At 35.3% G+C, this 20,573-nt stretch overlaps 1 protein-coding gene across 3 annotated transcripts in view; it reads left to right on the forward strand.

Moving 5' to 3' along the window:
- TTC8 (tetratricopeptide repeat domain 8) overlaps positions 1-20,573 on the forward strand; it is a 47,895-nt gene that overhangs the window by 14,589 nt on the left and 12,733 nt on the right. For all 3 annotated transcript variants that reach the window (XR_005018881.1, XM_036844626.1, XM_036844627.1), the window contains exons 4-9: positions 69-228; positions 444-533; positions 2,611-2,655; positions 7,344-7,429; positions 15,115-15,202; positions 17,547-17,657. Coding sequence is in view for 2 of the 3 variants with exons in the window: in XM_036844626.1 (XP_036700521.1) it covers positions 69-228; positions 444-533; positions 2,611-2,655; positions 7,344-7,429; positions 15,115-15,202; positions 17,547-17,657 (580 nt within the window). In the remaining variant the exon portion in view is untranslated. The remainder of the gene's footprint in view (positions 1-68; positions 229-443; positions 534-2,610; positions 2,656-7,343; positions 7,430-15,114; positions 15,203-17,546; positions 17,658-20,573) is intronic.

Here is a 20,573-nt window from a genome sequence, read left to right on the forward strand (position 1 = left end):
GACCAGGCTGCATGAGAATCTTCCTTTATTGATCTTCTGTGTATTTTAACAATTTACAATCTTCACAGGCCGATCACTCAAGCTGGAAGACCCATTACAGGTTTCCTTAGACCCAGCACACAAAGTGGAAGGCCAGGCACTATGGAACAGGCCATCAGAACACCCAGAACTGCCTACACAGCTCGCCCTATCACCAGCTCATCTGGAAGATTTGTCAGGCTGGGAACGGTAAATTCTGTCAGCTTTACCATAGCCTTGTATGACCAAAGTAATTTATGTTATGTTAATCATTTTTCACTATTTTTATAGTAGAGAATTATATGGAAGATTTTTGCAGGTGATTCTTTTTACTTGTGTTGGCTTTATAATTTTATGCACATTAAACTCAATTTGTGTTTCAAGAGAAAGTTTCAGATTTCTTGTTCTATCATTTTTCCCCATAGGCTTCCATGCTTACAAGTCCTGATGGACCTTTTATAAATTTATCTAGACTGAATTTAACAAAATATGCCCAGAAACCTAAACTGGCAAAGGTATGTACTTAAAATTATCTTATGTTATGAAGTACTGTTCAAACTGTTATCATAACATTGCAGGAAATGGATAAAAATTTGTGAAGAAAAGACCTTGTCTTGATTGAAATGGAAATGTTTAATTATTCTAATATCTAAAATTTCTCTTAGTATTGAGTTAAGGAAAGTCAATCAGAAATAAAGCATATATACCATTATAATAGGAAATTCTTTTTCTCCTAATAAAGAACAGCAATTTATAACAAAGAAAGCAGATGTGCAGCACCATCTTTGGGTGATGATGTTTAGGAGATCATCTGTATGTGTGTGTATTTTTCTTTTTCAGCTTGAACTGTTCTCAGAAAAATAATTTTCTATCCTTGTAGGATTTTAGAACTGTCAAAAAGAAGATAAAAAAAGTGTTCTCTTTCTAATTAGTAATTAACCAGGCATCTCAATAAGGATTACTTGAGCCAGACAGCGGCAAGCCAACTACATTAGTAATTCTAACTATTAAATGCTCCTCTAAATTAAAGAGAAAGTGAGAGCGAGAGAAAAAGTGATAAGAGAGTGAGAAGGGAGAGGGAGAGAAAGGAGGACGTTCGTGACCTTTCCAGTACAGAAAAGTTTAGAGGTGAGCATGGAATAATTCAGAGCCAGGAGCAGTTAGCTTCTGGAAACTGGTGTAAGCCTAGCTCAGGTTTTTAGCTGTAATCTCTATGAATTGTGTGCATGAGTGCTGAGCTCATTCCTATTATCAGTTCTACTGGCGTTTAACATATTTAGTAAATATTAAACACTCTAGGGAAAATGAAAAAGGACACGAGCCATACAGACTTGAAATTTAAATCAGGAAAAGGAATGCCAGTTGGCAAACAAGGAATCAGACTATAATAATGCCAATGATGTTTTTCTTAATTTCTTATTTGATAGCAACCCAGTCAACTTCATTTAGCAAAATCATAAAGTTTTACTTATTTGCCTTTCCTTTATGAGGAATATCTGATTCCTTATCTTTTTGGCCATTTATTTGAGGTGGCTGAATGGCTACTTAATACCATTGTTGTTTTCTAACCAGGGAGTGTAGTCAGTAGAGGCATTTCCCTCAAATTAGGATGCTTCCAGGACAGACCTGGTCTATGTTACTAGATTTAGACTGAACTAGATTTTGCACTTATTTAGTGTGTTGTAGAAATAATGCCAGGTTTCTCTGTCTTTGGTCCCCAACTTGCCTTGACTTATCAGGACTCATTTCTAATATTGGCATATTGCTTGGGGTGGCTGGTGACTCCTTGACACTGTCTTGGGTGTTATAACATCCTTTTCATGGCAGTGGTAACACCAACTGCTCTCATAACTTTTTTTTTTTTTTTTTAATAAGAGAACAAATGGAGGATTAGGAATAGTTTTCTAAAGAGGGCCTTATCCTGATTTCTTTTTCCTATTTTTGGTTGCCTTCAAGTCATCTCTGTTAATAACCTTGATATCTTTTCAGGGGTGCTAGCCTCTTTGCAAGTATAAAATAATGGTATTATGGACAAATGTAGTACCACCAAGAGGTAGTCCGGTAAATGCTTATTTATCCAGATAGGTTGGGGGCAGTATTAGAATAATGATTCTCAGCCCTGGCTGCACATAGAGGCATCTGCACATTAAGGAAACACGCCCTACTTTACAGTTAAACTGTACTTTGTTTCAGAAAGAACTTCCAGATTTTCCCATGTCTAAAGTGTCATTATTAATATCATAATCACTGTATAATACATGCAGTTTTATGACAGTCCTAAAGTTGGTCCTTTCATTTGTCTCTTTCTGATAAAACAGTATGTGTAATATGAAAAACATTGTTGAATTATTTGAGCTTTCCAGTTCGTATTCTGTGAAAACAGGAATCAGTTATAAGTAGCCTTATTTTAAAATGAATGGTTGTAACAAATGATGGATAGACCCTTTACTTATAAATCCCAGGCACTTTAGAGTACTTTGTTATTTTGGTTCAATCTAGCTGCTGTCAAAATGGCCTTTGAGTTTTGATATAACAGTAAAGTACCTTTGTTAAAATAAAATCTAATGTATTGTTTGCATGTTTTCTTCACAGGCTTTGTTTGAGTATATCTTTCATCATGAAAATGATGTTAAGACTGTAAGTTTTGAATTTGCACTGTTTTTTAATGTGATTTTTATGACTTTGGGGATTTAGATTCTGAAATATTCTATTTCTTACCTTATAAACAGATGGAATTATGAAGACTGGAGAATTACTGTTACTTTCAAATCCACTGTCAGTTCCAATAGGAAACTTTGTATAACTATAGAGGTCGGAAGGCTTGTGCCTGATTCATAGAGTAGTAGATCTCCATTAAAGGGCAAGATATAGATAATTGAGAATGCTGCGTAGTATGCTTGTGTAAAAGTTTATTTTTTATACTAATAGTTAGCATTGTTGATCCATTTTCTTCTTTGGTCCATATAGTGATTATAGGTTTACTAATACATGTATTTCTGGTGTCTTTGTAGTGTTCCCCATCTCCTCCCCTTTAACATTTTATGATAGAAATTTTCAAACATGTGCAAGTGGAGAGTATAATGAACCTGTATCAACCATCACCCAGCTTCAACAATAATCAATAATCAGTCATCTTGGTAGCCTTTCAACAGAGAATTTTAAGGTTACATGCTCAGGACTTCTCCATTTGTGTCATTTTTCAACATGCTAATATGCAAATGAGCAGTAACTTCACAAATCTTGTCCAATCAAATGTAGTTAATTCTACAGTGTCTAATGATAGTATTTTCTGTCATTTTCTTATTCAAGGAAAAAACCTTATATATTAAGTATTCAGGAAGACAAAAGCATTTTTCTCAATTGTGTTTTCTGTATGTCAACCATTATGCTATGTGCTAGGAAAACTAATAAAAATATATTTGTTCCTGCCGCTACAAGCCATGTAATCTAGCTGAGGAAATAAAATTGACATAATGAAACAGTTAGAAAGGTAATTGCTGGAATGTGAAATTGTTACCGAAGATCAAGGGGAAAAATCAGGGGATAATATTAGTAAAAATCCATAAAATCAGTAGGATTTGGAAAGAGAGGGAAAAAATGTAAAAGAAGGGTAAAAACATGAGCAGGGTATGGAAAGAGAAATAAATAAACCATATTCTCAAAATGGGGGTGTCAAGAGACATTTTAGAGAAAGTGACAGAACGTGATGCTAGATTTGGTATGGGAGACAAAGGAAAGACACAGCTCAAACTTGCCTCTTAAAGATGCTATAAGAATGACTATTTTACTAACAGAAATGGGATTATTAGGGAAGGAAGTCAGTTTGTAAAGAAGCTGAATAATTCACTTGAAGGCATTTTAGTTTGAAAATTGTGAAGGCTATCCAAGTGGAGATGTCACTGCATGTATTGGAAGCTCTGGCACTAAAATGTAGGGGGGCCTGGGCCAGATACAGAGTATGGGAGTTATCGGTAATGAAGTGATAGTGGATGTGGTCACACTGAGAAAAGAGAAAACTAAGGTCAGGACAACTGAGAAACCATGCACATTTCTGTAAATAAAAGTCAGTACATGCCATTTTCACTTAATATAAAGCTGGTCAGAGGGTTTCAGGGTGATATATAAAATCATGTAGTTACACTGTCATTAAAAAGAAACATTCAAATACCATCCCATTTTATAAATGAGTAAATATTTGTAATTACTAGAGTATCATAATGCTATATCCTGACTTTTTGAAGATTAATTCATTTATTGCAGAGACATTTATTCTTTCATCCAACATATTTTGAGCCACTACAATGTGCCAGGCACTGTTCTAGGCCCTGAGATTACAGAGTGAAGCAAGCAGACAAAAATCTCTGCTCTTTTGGAGCTTACGTTCCGGTTGGGCAAGGAATAGAGACAGTTAGCAAACTTAAAAATATATAAAATGTCATGCGATAAGCCGTATAAAAATAAAGCAGGGAAACCAGGTAAGAGAATAGATGACATGGGGGAAGATGTCATTTTATGTGGGCTGGGAGGTGGTCAGTGAAGTCCACTCTGAAAAGACATTTAAACAGAGACCTGTATGAAGGGAGACAAACCATATGGTTAGGTGGAGGAAGAGGACGTAGATCAGAGAGAACTTTAACTGCAAAGGCCCTGAATATTAGCATTCTTGGATTGTTTAAGGAACAGTGAGGAGGCCACTGTGGCTGGAGTGAGGTCTTTGAAGGGGAAGAGTTGCAGGCAATGGGTTCAGAGAGTTGACAGATCATATGCTGTTTATAGGTCATGGTGATGATGTCTTTATTCATCTTGAAGATGTTGTTCTGCATCTTGGCATTTACATAATTTTGTTGAGGAATGTTGTTTTTTCAGCTCCATTGAAAAAAATAGAATTTGTTCTATGGAAAACTGTATTTCTGCCTTTGAGTTCTTAATAACTTCCTCCCTTCCTCTCCCTTCTTGGGGCAGTATTGGCAATATTGACAAACTGAAGGGGCATGTGGTTGGTGATTCGGAATCTTTATTTCCATATGCTCTTTAATTTCATCATGCTGAATGTTGTCGCAACTCTGACAGTAGTGAACGGATGACTTTTTAAACTTTAGAGGTTGGAGCACTATTACTTAGGAAGGTCACTGGGACGCCCAGTTGGATGTATTCACAACATGTTGTCGAGATCTGCCAAGGTTCCCTGTTCTTATGGACTTTTATAACCTTACGCCTTTTATTTATGGACCTTCTAGGTCTTTATTAACATCTAGATATCGGATTGATTGGACTTATTCAAGATCCTTAAATATAAGTATATAGTAATTTATTTTAAAAAACGGGGAAGACTTTTAAAGAAAATATAGCTCTCTGTAACCTCTTTAAAATTTTAAAATGTTAATAGCTTTTCATTATGAATCTTATTACTATGACAGTTTTGTTTGGTTCTTAAGTATTTTCAACGTAAGTCAGAAGTAAAGAATAGAATTAATTCAGTCAACAAATAATTCTTGAGGGCCTCTTAACCGCACAGTGACATTGCAGAACAACAGAGATGTGTTAGGAAGTGGGTGCCTGTCCTCAGGGAATTGAGTCCATTTGAAATAGTCACAAGCGGTTTTTGTCTAGTGCAGCCCAGTCTTCAAATGAAGAGTGGTCATTAATATGTAATTTTTTTAACCATTTTATTCTACATCAGTAATTCATATTAATTTCCTTAATTGGTTAGACAACATGTGGGTCCTCCATAGGAACCATATCTGAAAGCAAAATCAGCAGCCTGTAATCAGCACTAAGTCTAATCTTGGAAAAATTAGAATGTGTAAAAAAAAATTTAGAATGACATATTTTCTGAAAATAGAAGGTCTGTTATATTAAACATGAAAGTGAATCTGATCTATTCGCTGGAACAGGTCTTTTAAAGGATTAAGTTAAAATGAATATATTCAGATATTTACAGTTTACTCCTGAACTGAGCTGATTGAAATATGGTTTTCTCATATTTCCAGAGATAATGATAATTGAAATTATACTTTTTTTCTTCATTTTTCACTTCCATTTTTACCCCTTGCTTGGGGAAAAAAAGAAAAATAAGCATATGAACATAGTGTGTAGCGTGTTTTTAATTTCCATAGCTTTCAAGTAGAGGTGTTGATTTTTCAAGTCCATTAGAACCTCAGCATGGTGACACCATTCCTTTATAAATAGTTTGCATATTTAGAAGTCTCCCCTGGAGCGAGGGAAGATGAGGAACACAAGGAAAGTTATTTATTTTGCATAGGAGATTCAAGGAGCTCTTCTGGCATTCATTTCAGAAAAGAGTTAATATTAAGAAATGGGCAATAATATGGGGTGCATTCTGAGATTATGGAACTGAAAATCTAAGAGTTACTTTAACTGAGCTGTTGGATATCGTCATGATGTTAACACTGACTAAAGAATAAAAGGTTTTCAACCTTAAGAGAAAGAATAACAAGTATTATTAAAAAATCAGAATTCTTTTTAAACTAATAACCTGAGTTTTTATTCACCAAATCTTTATAAGAGCTTCAGATTTCTGTGAGCTTTAAATTTGTGTAAAGATTGATTTGCTTTCCTCTCTGTCCAAATGGTTTCCACTTTTTTGGTATAGAATCCTAATTCCTAATGAGATGTCTCTTGTCTGATCTTAAATAATCACTAGAAGGAACAAACTAGAAGACGTTAGAGAGAAAGGGATAACGCATGTAAAATACAAAAGCAGTAAGAAGATCTTTTTCAGTCTGCAGCGAAGGAAAGTCTGACCTTTAGAATTACTGGCATGTAAGGTAATGTCAGAATAATGGAATGATGGTTGTTAAAAGACGGCAGTTACCCAAGTACCCCAGCTCCTTTCACTCTTCTTCATGACCCTGTTTTCAAACCTTCTTCTATCTGCATACTTGATCTTTCTCTATTTCTCTACACCTGTCTTTAAAGTGGGGCCTGCAGTTGGGCCTGCCTTACGTGGTAAAGGCTTGACTCCCACTGGGTTTGGAGGCATTTTGGTTGGGAGAGGGTAAAAACTTACGGATTTTTAAATACCAGTTTTGTACCTTGTATATTAAAATTGTTTTCAAATAGACTGTACATCTGCTTCCCTTTGATCACTGTTTATTTCTCATCTGCTGTCAGTCCTCTGGTCTGGAACTGCTTATTTAGGGAAGATTGGTGGGGCCATCTGGAGACATGAGCAACTTGAGTTTCTGTCTGATTTCTAATACATGTTTTGATTGATGCTAATTATATGGTTTATTCCATTATTTATTGTTTCTGTTTATTGTTAGAAAAGAAAATCCTAATCTAAAATGAATTGTTTTTCAAAGGCTTTGGATTTGGCTGCCCTTTCCACAGAGCATTCTCAGTACAAGGACTGGTGGTGGAAAGTGCAGATTGGAAAATGTTACTACAGGTAAAATTTTGATTATTTGGAAAAGGCTTAGAAGCAGCAACATATTTTAGAGTCTCAAATCTGGTAACCTTTTCTGGGGGATAGATTTCCTCATGAAGAAATGAGAACTGTGTCTTTGGCTTACGTGAGGAAGCATTTACTTAGCAATCACATGATGGCACTAAGAACTGACACCTTTAGAATAGTAAAATTTTAGAGCTGGAAAGGGGAAACTTTGAGACCATCACGTCCAACACTCCTTTTCAGATGAGGAAGCTGAGGCCAGAGAGAGGTTGTGATTTGCATCAGGAACTAGTCAGTAACAGACCTGGGACTAGAATCGAGTCTGTTGGTTCTCACTCCACTCCTCTTGGCTCTCAAGTCTTTCCTCCCTCCCTCCCTCCTTCCTTCCTTCTTAATTTTTATTGGAGTATAGTTGATTTACAATGTTGTGTTAGTTTGAAGTGTGCAGCAAAGTGAATCAGTTATACATACACATATATCCACTTTTTTTTTTTTTTAGATTCTTTCCCCATCAAGTTTTTATTTCTACTGATGCCTCACATCTGTAAAGTGCTTTATAGTTGAGATGGCTTGTCCACACATTACATTATCTCACTTAAATCTTACGGCACTTTGGATATAGTTGCTATTATTAACCCTTTGTCCAGATGAGAGAAATTGAGCCTCAGAAAGATAAAGTGACTTTCCCAAATTCATGTAGCTAATATGTGGCAGAACGAGAATTTGAGCTCAGCTTTCTGATGCCAGTTCTTTTACTATTCGCACAATCCCATGGTGTTTCTCTAGGATCTAAATAGTCTTACACTAATTCACTTTATGTTTAAACACATTTTTAAGCAAATTAATTGAGAGATTGAAAAAAGTTGTAATAATTCATGAATATTATATAGCAACTGGTAAATAGGATCTGAAATGATTGCTTGATATTGAAATGCACTTGGAGCATTTGAAAAATAGAGACAAATGAACAATTATATTTTATAAAGATAAATATGTCTTTTATTATTCAAAAACAAGGTAGACTAGGTACTGTGAGCATCCTTCGATGGTTATTAACTTTAGTTATTAGTTAAACACTGTGAGGAAAAGGAAATATATAAATAGAATAAAAAGGATGCTTATTCTTCTACTATTGAAATTAAGACTATTTTCCATTTAGATATTTCACGTAGAACTCTGAAGTATTTTTTCCTACTGTTAGATTGAGGAAGTATTTTCTGCTAAAAGGTAATTTTGGACCATTATAACATTAAACTCTTATGAATATAATTTCTGAAGACAAGCTTGAAATCTTGAGCTTCTAAGCAAAACTCTCAGAAATCTATAATAATGAAAGAAAAGCACAACTTGGATTCCTTCTGCCATCCATATAAGATGGCATTTAAATGAGTATATTTTGTCATATTAATTATTGTTCTCCTCTGTTCCTTAATAGCTTCTTGTCTTATTATGTATTCAGCATTCATTCATTTATTCATTCGCTCAAATGGCTTACAGTTGAATGGAGGAGAGAGAACAGGAAACAATTATAAATGTGGTTCCCATTATGATAGAAGCAAGTTCAGGGTGCAGTGGGAGCCCAGAGAAAGAGGTCAAGGATGGATTGCCAGAGGATGTAGCCCCATATTGACTTCTGTCTCTTTGCTCCTGATCATTAAGTTCTACTGGTTCTTCCTCTGCAGTAGCTCTTACAGTTGCTCCACTACTACCCATTCCCACTCCAGTGCTTTAATCCTGGCTTTTAGTGTCATTTGTTTGAATTGCTACATTAGGTTCTTATCTGGGTTTTCTGCCTCCATTTTCTTGTCCCATCAATCCTTCCCGTATACCCCACTGTCAGAGTAACTGTTGCAAAAAAAAAAAAACAACTCTTGTTGGATTCTTTGGTTAATCTCCATTATCTCTGAAATGAAGTCTGGATTTTAAGTGTGGCACCCATGATTTTGTCCCAGTCTACAGCTTTGCACTTTTCTGTTACTTCTCTCATTCCTCCTTGTGTTTTCCTTTTCACTTAAACCCAACAACTCAGCACTCCCCTAACATGCTGTGTACTTTCCTGCTTGTGTGCTTATGCTGATAGTTTGCTTCCATCAGAGATATTCCCTCACCCCCACCCCATCCTATCTAGCTGTCAAAATCTTGCCTGTTACTTCCTCGCTGAAACTGTCTTAGTTTGCTCCTCCTCTGTGCTCTCAAAACACTTTTTTTCTCATTGGCCATAATGCAATTAAATTTATTTTAAAATATGTTTTGTTTCAATCTTTACTGGTGCCTTCAGAACATGGTTGTTATCTTCATTTTTGCAACTCCTTACCATCATTAAATGTGCATGCAGTTGATCCTTGACAATGTTTATTGAATTAAATTGGAGAGAAAAAGTTGGCGGTTGGTGGAGATCATCTCTGGACTCTGATTCTTTGATATTGTCCTGTGTTTGTGAACTTGACTGATGTTTTCATTATTCCTAGACTTTCTTTACACATGGTGCCCACTCCATTTCCTTTGCACAGGAACCCATGTGATAAATTCCTTTTTGATAGGACTAGAAGAAATGATCTCTTAAGGGTACAGTAATAAAACACATATGACTCATTCTTCTTTCCTTTCTTTGGTTTCCAGGTGGTTCAGTAGCTCTGATTGCTTGTTTGCTTTTTAATTTGTTTATTCTCCATTGTTTTTTTAAAAAAACTATTTCTGTTTTCATATTCTTATTTTACATGTATCTTTTTATTGTAATCCCTTTTAAATCGTTTTTCGAAAGAGACAACTTAGGTACAACTTAGGTACAAAGGTACAAATATACAGACTCTCATGGATAATTAGGTGTTCATGGAATTCAGTGACTGAACTTCAGCCACGTGTTTAAGACTTGAATGTTCAGTTGAAGCTTTGTGTATAAATATAAAGCCATTCTTCAGAACTTCAGAGTTCTCTGATAACATTTTATGAATACTCCTTGTAAAAGTTGTGGGACCTTTGAAGCGGTAGGGGCTTCTACCACATCACACATCCTCTAACTTTAGGCCAGATTTTGGGGTCACTTTTAACCTCATTGTCCCACATTGTCCATTGGTGTGTCTATACCCAAATAGCTGGGTATAGCCATGCCAGTACTTGAGGCTTAGGCTAGGTAAAAAGAACAAAGCTATTCTTTCAAGAATGAAAGTAACATAATGGACCATATTGTATGTTGTTTTGACTTTATTTTACAAAATAAAAGCATTATCATAAAGTGCCTAAGTAGCTCTTAGATGTCTGGGGATGAGTAGTTATGAGAAAGCCCAACAGATCTATTAAGGACAGGCTGAAGTGTGCTTTAACGATTGATTTAATTTCCCTGGGCAGAAGAAGTGGGTGTTGACATCAGGACAGTTATATTTAGGCAAGGAACAAGTCTGAAGTTCATAGACTAGATACAAAAAAAGGAAAAGAAAATGTTTGTAGAATAATAAAATGGTACAGCTATTTTACTCAAGTGGCAATTACTATTTACCTCAAAATTGTTTAGAGTTTAAAAATGGGTTTATGCAAAGTCAAAAAATACCTTGAAATAAGTGAAAATGGAAATACAACACACCAAAACTTATGGGATGCAGCAAAAGCGGTCCTAAGAGGGAAGTTCCTAGCAATAAATGCCTACTCAAGAAACAAGAAAATTCTCAGATAAACAACCTAACTTTACTCCTCAAGGAACTAGAAAAAGAAGGACAAATGAAACCCAGAGTTAGTAGAAAGAAGGAAATAACCAAGATCAGAGCAGAAATAAATGAAATAGAGATTAAAAAGACAGTAGAAAAGATCGATGAAACCAGGAACTAGTTCTTTGAAAAGATAAGCAAAATTAACAGACCTTTAGCTAGACTCAAGAAAAAAAGAGAGAGTACTCAAATAAATACAATCAGAAATGAAAGAGGAGATGTTACAACTGATACCACAGAAATACAGAGGATCATAAGAGACTACTATGAACAATTATAGGCCACCAAAGTGGACAGCCTAGAAGAAATGGATACATTACTGGAAACATAAAACCTTCCAGGACTGAGTCATAGAAATAGAAAATCTGAACAGACCAAGTACTAGTAAGGAGATTGAATCAGTAATTTAAAAACTCCCTACAAACAAAAGTTCAGGACAAGAGAGCTTCACAGGTAAATTCTGCCATTCAAAGAAGAATAATACCAATCTTTCTCAAAACTGTTTCACAAAATAGAAGAGGAGGGAACACTTTTGAACTTATTTTATGGGGCCAGCATTACCCTGATACCTAAACCAAACAAGGACACCACAGGAAAAGAAAATTACAGGCCAATATCACTGATGAACATAGATGCAAAAATCCTCAACAAAATATTAGCACATCAAATTCAACATTACACTAAAAGTATCATAACCATGATTAAGTGGGATTTATTCCAGGGATGCAGAGATGGTTCAATATATGCAAATCAACCAATGTGATACACCACATTAACAAAATGAAGGATAAAGATCACATGATCATCTCAGTAGATGCAGAAGAAGCATTTGACAAAATTCAACATCCACTTATGATAAAAACTCCTAACAAGGCGGGTGTAGAGCGAATGTACCTCAATATAGTAAAGGCCGTACATGACAAGCCTGCAGCTAACGTCATACTCATTGGTGGAAATCTGAAAGATTTTGCTCTAAGATGAGGAATAAGATAAGGATGCCCACTCTCACCATTTTTATTCAACATAGTATTAGAAGTCCTATCCAGAGAAGTTTAGGCAAGAAAAAGAAATAAAAGGCATCCAAATCAGAAAGGAAGAAGTAAAACTGTCTGTTTACAGATGACATGATACTATATATAGAGTATCCTAAAGACTCCACCAAAAAACTCTTGGAACTAATAAGTGAATTCAGTAAATTTGTAGGATACAAAATGAATATACAGAAATTTGTTGCTTTCTGTACACTAATAACAAACTATCAGAGAAATTAAGAAAACAATCCCAATTACAATAGCATCAAAAAATAAAATAAAGTAACTTGGAATAAATTTAACCAAGGAGTTGAAACACCTGTACACCAAAAACTATAAGATATTGATGAAAAAAATTGATGAAGGCATAAGTAAATTGAAAGATATTTCACATTCATGGATTAGAAGAATTATTATTGTTGAAATGTCCATACTACCTGAAGCAATCTACAGATTCAGTGCAATCTCTATCAAAATTACAATGGCATTTTTCAAAGAAATAGAACAAACAATCCTAAAATTTGTATGGAACCACAACAGACCCTGAAGAACTAAAACAACCTTGAGAAAGAAAAACAAAGCTGGAGGCATCACATTCCCTGACTTCAAACCAAATTACAAAGCTATAGGGATTGTATAAAGTAGATAACTAATAAGAACCTGCTGTATAAAAATAAATAAATAAAATTAAATTAAAAAAAAAGCTATAGGGATCAAAACAGTATGCTGTTGGCATAAAAACAGACACATAGATCAATGGAACAGAATACAGAGCCCAGAAACAAACCCATGCACATGTGGTCAATTAATTTACAAAAGAGAGACTTCCCTGGTGGCGCAGTGGTTAGGAATCCGCCTGCCAATGCAGGGGACACGGGTTCGAGCCCTGGTCTGGGAAGATCCCACATGCCGAGGAGCAACAGCCCTTGTGCCACGACTACTGAGACTGCGCTGTAGAGCCCGTGAGCTGCAACTACTGAGCGTGAATGCCACAACTACTGAAGCCCACGTGCCTAGAGCCTGTGGTCTGCAACAAGAGAAGCCACTGCAATGAGAAGCCCAGGCACCGCAACGAAGAGTAGCCCCCCTCACTGCAACTAGAGAAAGCCCGTGCACAGCAACGAAGACCCAATGCAGCCAAAAACAAATAAATTAATTAATTAATTTAAAAAAATTTATAAAAAGTCAAGAATGTACAATGGGGAAAGGACAGTCTCTTCAATAAATTGTGTTGGGAAATAGGACAGCCACGTGCAAAAGAATGATGGACCACCATCTTACACCATATACAAAACTAAGTCAAAATGGATTAAAGATTGAATATAAGACCTGAAATCATAAAACTCCTAGAAGAAAACATATGCAGTAAGCTCCTTAACAGTGGTCTTGGTGATGAGTTCTTGGATTTGACACCAAAAGCAAAGGCAACAAAAGCAAAAATAAACAAGTGAGACTTTTTCAAACTAAAAAGCTACTGCACAGCAAAGGAAACCATGAACAAAATGAAAAGGCAACCTAACAAATGGGAAAAAATATTTGCAAATCATATATCCAAAAGGGGTTAACATCTAACATATATTAAAAAACTCATGAAAGTCAATAGTAAAAAAAAAAAATCCGATTAAAAAATGGGCAGAGACTCTGAATAGATATTTTTCTGAAGAAGACATTACAGATGGCCAACAGGTACATGAAAGGGTGCTCAACATCACTAATCCCACTGTTGGTGGGAATGTAAGTTGGTGCAGCCATATGGGAAACAGTATGGAGGTTCCTCAAAAAATTAAAAATGGAACTACCATATGCTTCAGCAATTCTAGTTCTGGGTATTTATCTGAAGAAAGTGAAAACACTGACTCAAAGAAAAGATATCTACATCACCATGTTCATTGCAGCATTATTTACAATAACCAAGATATGGAAACAATCTAAGTGCCCATCAACAGATGAATGGATAAAGAAATATATATATAATATATATATGTGTGTGTGTATATATATGTATATATGCAATGGAATATTATTCAGCCATGAAAAAGAATGAAATCTTGCCATTTGCGATGGCATGGATGGACCTTGAGGGCATTATGCTAAGTGAAATAAGTCTCATAGAGAAAGACAAATACTGTATGATCTCACTTATGTGAGGAATCTAAAAAAATAAAGAACAAAGCTCATAGATACAGAGAACAGATTGGTGGTTGACAGAGCTGGAGGATAGGGGGTGGGCAAGTGAGTATAGGGAGTCAAAAGGTACAAACATCCAGTTATAAAATAAACAAGTCATGGGAATGTCACATACAGCATTGCAGCAATAGTTAATCCTGTGTTGCATGTTTGAAAGTTGCTAAAAAAGTAAACCTTAAAAGTTCCCATCACAAGAAAAAATTCTGTAACTATGTATGGTGATGGATGTTAATTAGACTTACTGTGATGATCATTTTGCAATATATGCGAATATCAAATTATTATGTTGTACACCTGAAATTAATATAACGTTGTATGTCAGTTATACCTCACTTTAAAAAAATGGGCTTTTATCTCAAAGCAGATGTTTTCAAAGAAATGTCATCTTCAGTTCTTCCAATAAAATGGAGGCTGTAAGCATTTATTGAGGTCATGTGACATATGTCAGCTGATCATAAGCTCTTTGGGTGGTGAACTGGTGTGACCTTGCTCCCTGGCAGCTATTAGTCCTGCTGTGACTAGGCTTCAGACAGACTCTTTACATACCATTTAAGCATTAGGCAGTGAATATGGGAAAACAGGCATCTTTTTCCTAAACTATATAAACATACATGTTAATATGTATGTGTGTATAATGTCACCTTCTTTGCTACATGCTTACTCTTACAGATGTAATTTGTCTCTAATTCATATCCTCAAGGTATGAATAAATGCTGTAGTATTTATTTTAAATTGAATGTCTAATTTTTTAAATGGCTGTTCTTAGGTTAGGAATGTATCGTGAAGCAGAAAAACAATTTAAATCAGCCCTGAAGCAGCAGGAAATGGTAGATACATTTCTCTACTTGGCAAAAGTAAGTATTCTTAATTTGAGTGGAATTTGTCTTCTCAGGGTAAATGTTTAAATTCTGACGAGTACATGGGGAGAGTTACCAGTTTCTTTAGGAATATTGGACACGTTAATGTGTTCAGACTTAAGTTTGTTGGTTTTTTTTTTTTCTTTTTTAATAAGGGAAAAGGTGAGAACATACGTAGAATACCCATCTCAGGAAAAATTGATTGCCGTGAAAAATAAGACCACACCTTTGAAATATTGCCCATTAGAACAGAAGAAAATGCCACAGGCTTACTACCCCCATGGGTAACAAGCCCCAGAGAGGCACTTTTCTGCAACACACTTGTCTCCCACCTAAGCAGACTATAGAGAGCAGGGATTGTTTTTATGTAGGTCCTTCACTTTTTGGCTCTGCCATTATTACAAAAACAATATTTCCCCTTTACTGAGCACCTACTCAGTGGTAAGGTATTCTATCAGGTCTGTTCCATATGCAATTTAACCCTCATAGCAACACCACAAGGCAGATTTTAACATTTCCTTTGTACTCTTAAGGAAAGCGAGACTTAAAGAGGGTAACTAAGATTTTCAAGCTCACTTGGCTATTTGCCAGCATCCAAACCCAGGAATTTCTGATTCCAGAGCTGACTCACTGCCCTGTAGTGCCATCCACAAACCACAACAAAAGTGAAGGGCCACCTAGAATTTTCAGTATTGGAATAAAGTTACTTCTTTACCCTCACCAAGGCTACTTTAAAGAAACATTTGTTGAAGTGGTGGTTAGAACATCATCTTGCTATATCTTTAAGAATTTTTTAAATTTAAGAAGTGTGGTAAAAAAAAAAAAGTGCGGTAAAGGAGGTTGAAAAGAAGATGAGCTATAAAAGGAAGTGCTACTACTTTCTAAATATGGTATTGCACTAATATGTATAAAATGGATAACTAATAAGAACCTGCTGTATAAAAAAATAAATAAAATAAAATTCAAAAAAATATGGTATTAACGTTTGCATACTAAAAAGAAACAAAATGGAAGTTCTGCCATATAAACTTACTGTGATAATCTTAGTATGTTTATGGTGGTTTTTCAGAAATATTTGAAACTATCTGGTTCTAAGTATCTTCTCTACATTATATGTTAAAATTCTTAAAGAGTTTTCTAAACATCACAGTAAACTTTTCTGACAGCTTGAAATTATAACTCAGGTCACAGTATTTGACTGTCATCTTAATTGATAATCACTTGCCACGTGGTTAAAAAAATGTACTTTTTAACTATTGTTAAATATGACAAGAGTCATATTTAATAGTTCTAATTTGACTATTTTTTCACAAATTGATTTGTTTAAATCCACTGTTGCCTACATATAGAGGTATAGAGGTATAGTTCACTTATTTTCTTTAATATGTGAAGGAATTATTGTTCAGTAATAGAGACCAAGCAGATTGTAAGAACCACATTATTTCTTAAAATTTTAGATTGTTAATTTAAAAATTATTAAATATTTTATATTACTTAGTATATGGAATTATATACTTACTATATTTTAAAAAGCAGTTCAGAAGCATGTAAGGTAAAAATTGAAAAGTTTTCATCCATACCCTTCCCTCTAATCTCATACTTTAGCAGTAAACACTGCAAGCAGTTTTCTGTGTATCCATTTGGGCCTCTTCAAAGCACAATCTGAATGTTTAGGAAGAAACAGAGGATCCAAGATCATGAAGAAAAAAATGTCATAATCTTATGTTTCTATACATAAAACTATAATTCTCTTATTTTAGAAATTCCTGATAAGCATATGGTTTATCCACGCTAATGTTCCAGTTGCTAATTAAGCAGAAACTATCAAGTGCCAACCCTCTCAACTCCCTGACCCCGTACCCGACAAATCTGTTTCTCCTCTATTTCCGAGGGTCCTTCTCCCAAACCACCATCTCCAGACGCTCTCCCCGGCGGCTCCTTCTCAGACCTTCTTCCATGGGTCATCCCCTCTTTCTCTAGCATCTTCAAAATCAGCCTCATAATTGGTCCTTAGTGCCAGCCTATAGATATACTTATGTCTGTTCCATCCTAAAAAGATTTTCCCTTGATCCTTTCTTTTCTAGTCCTGGCCAGTCTCTGTGACAATAGTAAGTCCACAGTAAGTGTTTGCTGAATGAATAAATGAATGAATGCTTCATATACAACATGTGGAGATAAAAGTATAGTATCATTATTGGAAATTAATCCAACAGATTTCTGAAATTTTTTTACTGTAATATCTAGGAGATAATTTGTTACTAAGCAATAATTATAAACTTGTCATAACAAATGCTATTATTTTAAGAACCAGTACTTTTATTGAAATGTATCTTGGTTTTAGGTTTACATCTCATTGGATCAACCTGTGACTGCTTTAAATCTTTTCAAACAAGGCTTAGATAAGTTTCCAGGAGAAGTAGCCCTACTTTGTGGAATTGCCAGGATCTATGAGGTAAGGTTCATATCATTCAAAAAGTTGATGTAAAATTGAGGTTATATGCTACTTAAGTAAGGTCATAGCCCCTTGGGGTCTTACAAAGGATAACAGTTTATAAAATTATGATTGTTGGCCTGTGATTTACCAACAGAATAAGAGATTTTAGTGTATGCATTAGTCAAACTAAGTTTTTATTATGAAGTATTTCAAACATATAGAAGAGTATAGAGAATGGTATGAGATAGGGATTTAAATGTTTTTAATTTCAAATACCTTTTAACATAGAACAGTTCAAATAAAGGCCTGCCTTTCAAATGAATAAACAAAAGGCCCCAAGAAAAATTAAAACCACAACCAAATAAAATTAGCAAGGATAAATCATTTTAAACAAGTTTCTGTACAGAACAAGCAATGAACAATAGGCAGCACAATATGTTCATTTAGAAGAAACAAGACCAAAATGAAAGTGATAAATAAAAAAAAAAGAACATAAAGGAAAAGAATCGCTCCAGAGAAAAGTATGATATACATGCAGAAACCCCTTAAGGCATATGTTGTGTAGGCTGCAACGCTAAGGAACAAACTTTAGTAATTAACCCTCAATCCATTGTCACATAAGGAGAAAAGGAATACACTGGAAATCTTTGTATGGTAAACTTTATTTGAATTGTTCTATGTTAAAAGGTATTTGAAATGAGAAACATTACCCTAGGAAATATTATTCTTGTGGTCCTTGAACTTTACTGTGAATAGAAGTGACTTTGGGAGTGTTTTGAGAGTGAGGCCCATTTTCTGCCTTCTGAATCAGATGTCCTGGAAGGTGGGATGTAGGTTTTTGTCTGCTTAGCAAGCTCACTAGGTGATTCTGAAGTATAACAGAGTTTGAGAATCATTGCAAAATTCACTTCCTTATTTGCAGTTTTGTTTTAAATAACTAAAAATCTAATTAGAGTTAATATTCTGTGAATTGGTTCAAAAATAACCACTAATAGCTACTATAAAATCACTTAAATGATACTACGGTTGTTTATACACTTGAAGTGACATTTATATGCTTGAAGATATTATTTAAAGGACAAAAATAGAATCTGTGTTTATTCATACATATGAAAATTTATGTGCTAAAGATTGTCTATTAAACCAATTGGATTATTGGATTATTTAATAGTTTAGAAATAGAGCTGGATGAGTAATGATTTCTTATACTAAAAGAACCCATTGCTACCAGGTGCCTCAAAGATTTAAAACCATGAATGTTCCAGAAGAAAATACAGATGAATTATCTGTATAAACTTGGAATGGGGAAGACCCTCCTGAGCATGATACTAAGTCAGAAAGCCATAACAGAAAAAAATTGATAAATTTGAGAACGTAAAATTTAACTTTTCTATATTGTAGAAACAAAAATACCAATAAAAGCAAACCCAAGCAAAAAAAGGTAAAAATATCAAACAGGGCACATATTTGCCATACCTGGGACAGAAAAAAAGGCTACTTTTCATTTCCTCAGTTTATACATTGCTTAACAATTGCTGGGTTCCAGGTGGTTTCCAATTGATGGAGAATTACACATAGACACGTACCTGTGCATACACACACTTATAAATTCTCATTTTGGTCAAGCATGTAAACACGGAAACTTGGTATTTCCTCAGAGCAGTTGTGGAGGTGAGATCACGGTGTGACCGTTGTTGTCCTTCCAGCCCACACAGTGGCTGCTGACCGTCTCCACGCCAGTAAAGTCCCCCCAGAGACGAGACAACAGCCAAACCCCAGCTGCATTTCAGCTACCCCGCTGCCCTTTCATACTGGCGCCGGTTAACACACATCTGGAAGAACTCAAACAAACCATCTGTGCTTCTCCTCTGAAGGGAATGTTTATAAACACAGGGCCTCCCTGGGTTTTGAACTGAATTCAGCATCAGCATGGGCTCATTGCATCCGGAAGGAGAAAACAGTCGGTGTCCAGGGATCCCTGAGCCACAGCTGTGTCTCCAGCTCTCCTGAGCCCAAGAGGGTGGTTTCCCACCCAAGCCCCTCATACACATAAACCAATAATAAAAGGACAAGAGACAGGATAAGAAAACTGGCAAAAGACACGAATCCACAATTCACAGAAAAAGAAATGTAAATACCTGGTGTGTTGAATGTCTAACCTCAGTAATGATTAAAGAAATAAAAATTCAAACAATAATGTCATTTTTTACTTAATCAGGTTAACAAAGATGAATAAGTTCTGTGGCATTTAAGCTTGTCAAGGGTGTGGAGGAACAGATGTCACGTATGAACGTTGTTGCTGGGAGTGTACATTGGTACAAGCCATTTGGAGGCTATTTGTAATTACTTATGAGATTTTTAAACTTGCATTTAAATTTATTTAACATCAGCACGTATTTTATAAGTTTGAAAAACTGCATGTAAGGTTGTCAAAACACGTTAGTTTCAGTCTAAAATTTCTAGAGATTACATAAATTAAATCCATGCCCATCAATCAAGTATACAAACATTCTAAGATGTTCTTTTTTTCTTTTTTATTGAAGTATAGTTGATTTACAATATTGTCTTAATTTCAGGTGTACAAAACAGAAACAGACTCACAGACATAGAAGACAGACTTAGGGTTACCAAAGGGGAGAGGGAGTTGGGGAGGGACAAATTAGGAGTATGGGATTAACAGATACAGACTACTAAAGTAATTTTATAGAACTGAAAGCCTTGAAACAATTGACCATTGAGGCTGGAGTCTTCTTTGAATTGGACATTATCACCTGTTGCAGACTGAGTTGTGTCCCCTCCCCCCACCTCCCAATTCATATGTTGAAGCCCTAACCCCCAATGTGAGGGTATTTAGAGATAGGGCCTTTGGGAGATAATTAGGATTAGATGAGCTCATGAGGATAGGGCCCTTGTGGTGGGATTAGTGCCCTTATA

This window comes from Balaenoptera musculus, chromosome 2, assembly GCF_009873245.2.
Source record: "Balaenoptera musculus isolate JJ_BM4_2016_0621 chromosome 2, mBalMus1.pri.v3, whole genome shotgun sequence".
Classification (NCBI taxonomy): domain Eukaryota; kingdom Metazoa; phylum Chordata; class Mammalia; order Artiodactyla; family Balaenopteridae; genus Balaenoptera; species Balaenoptera musculus.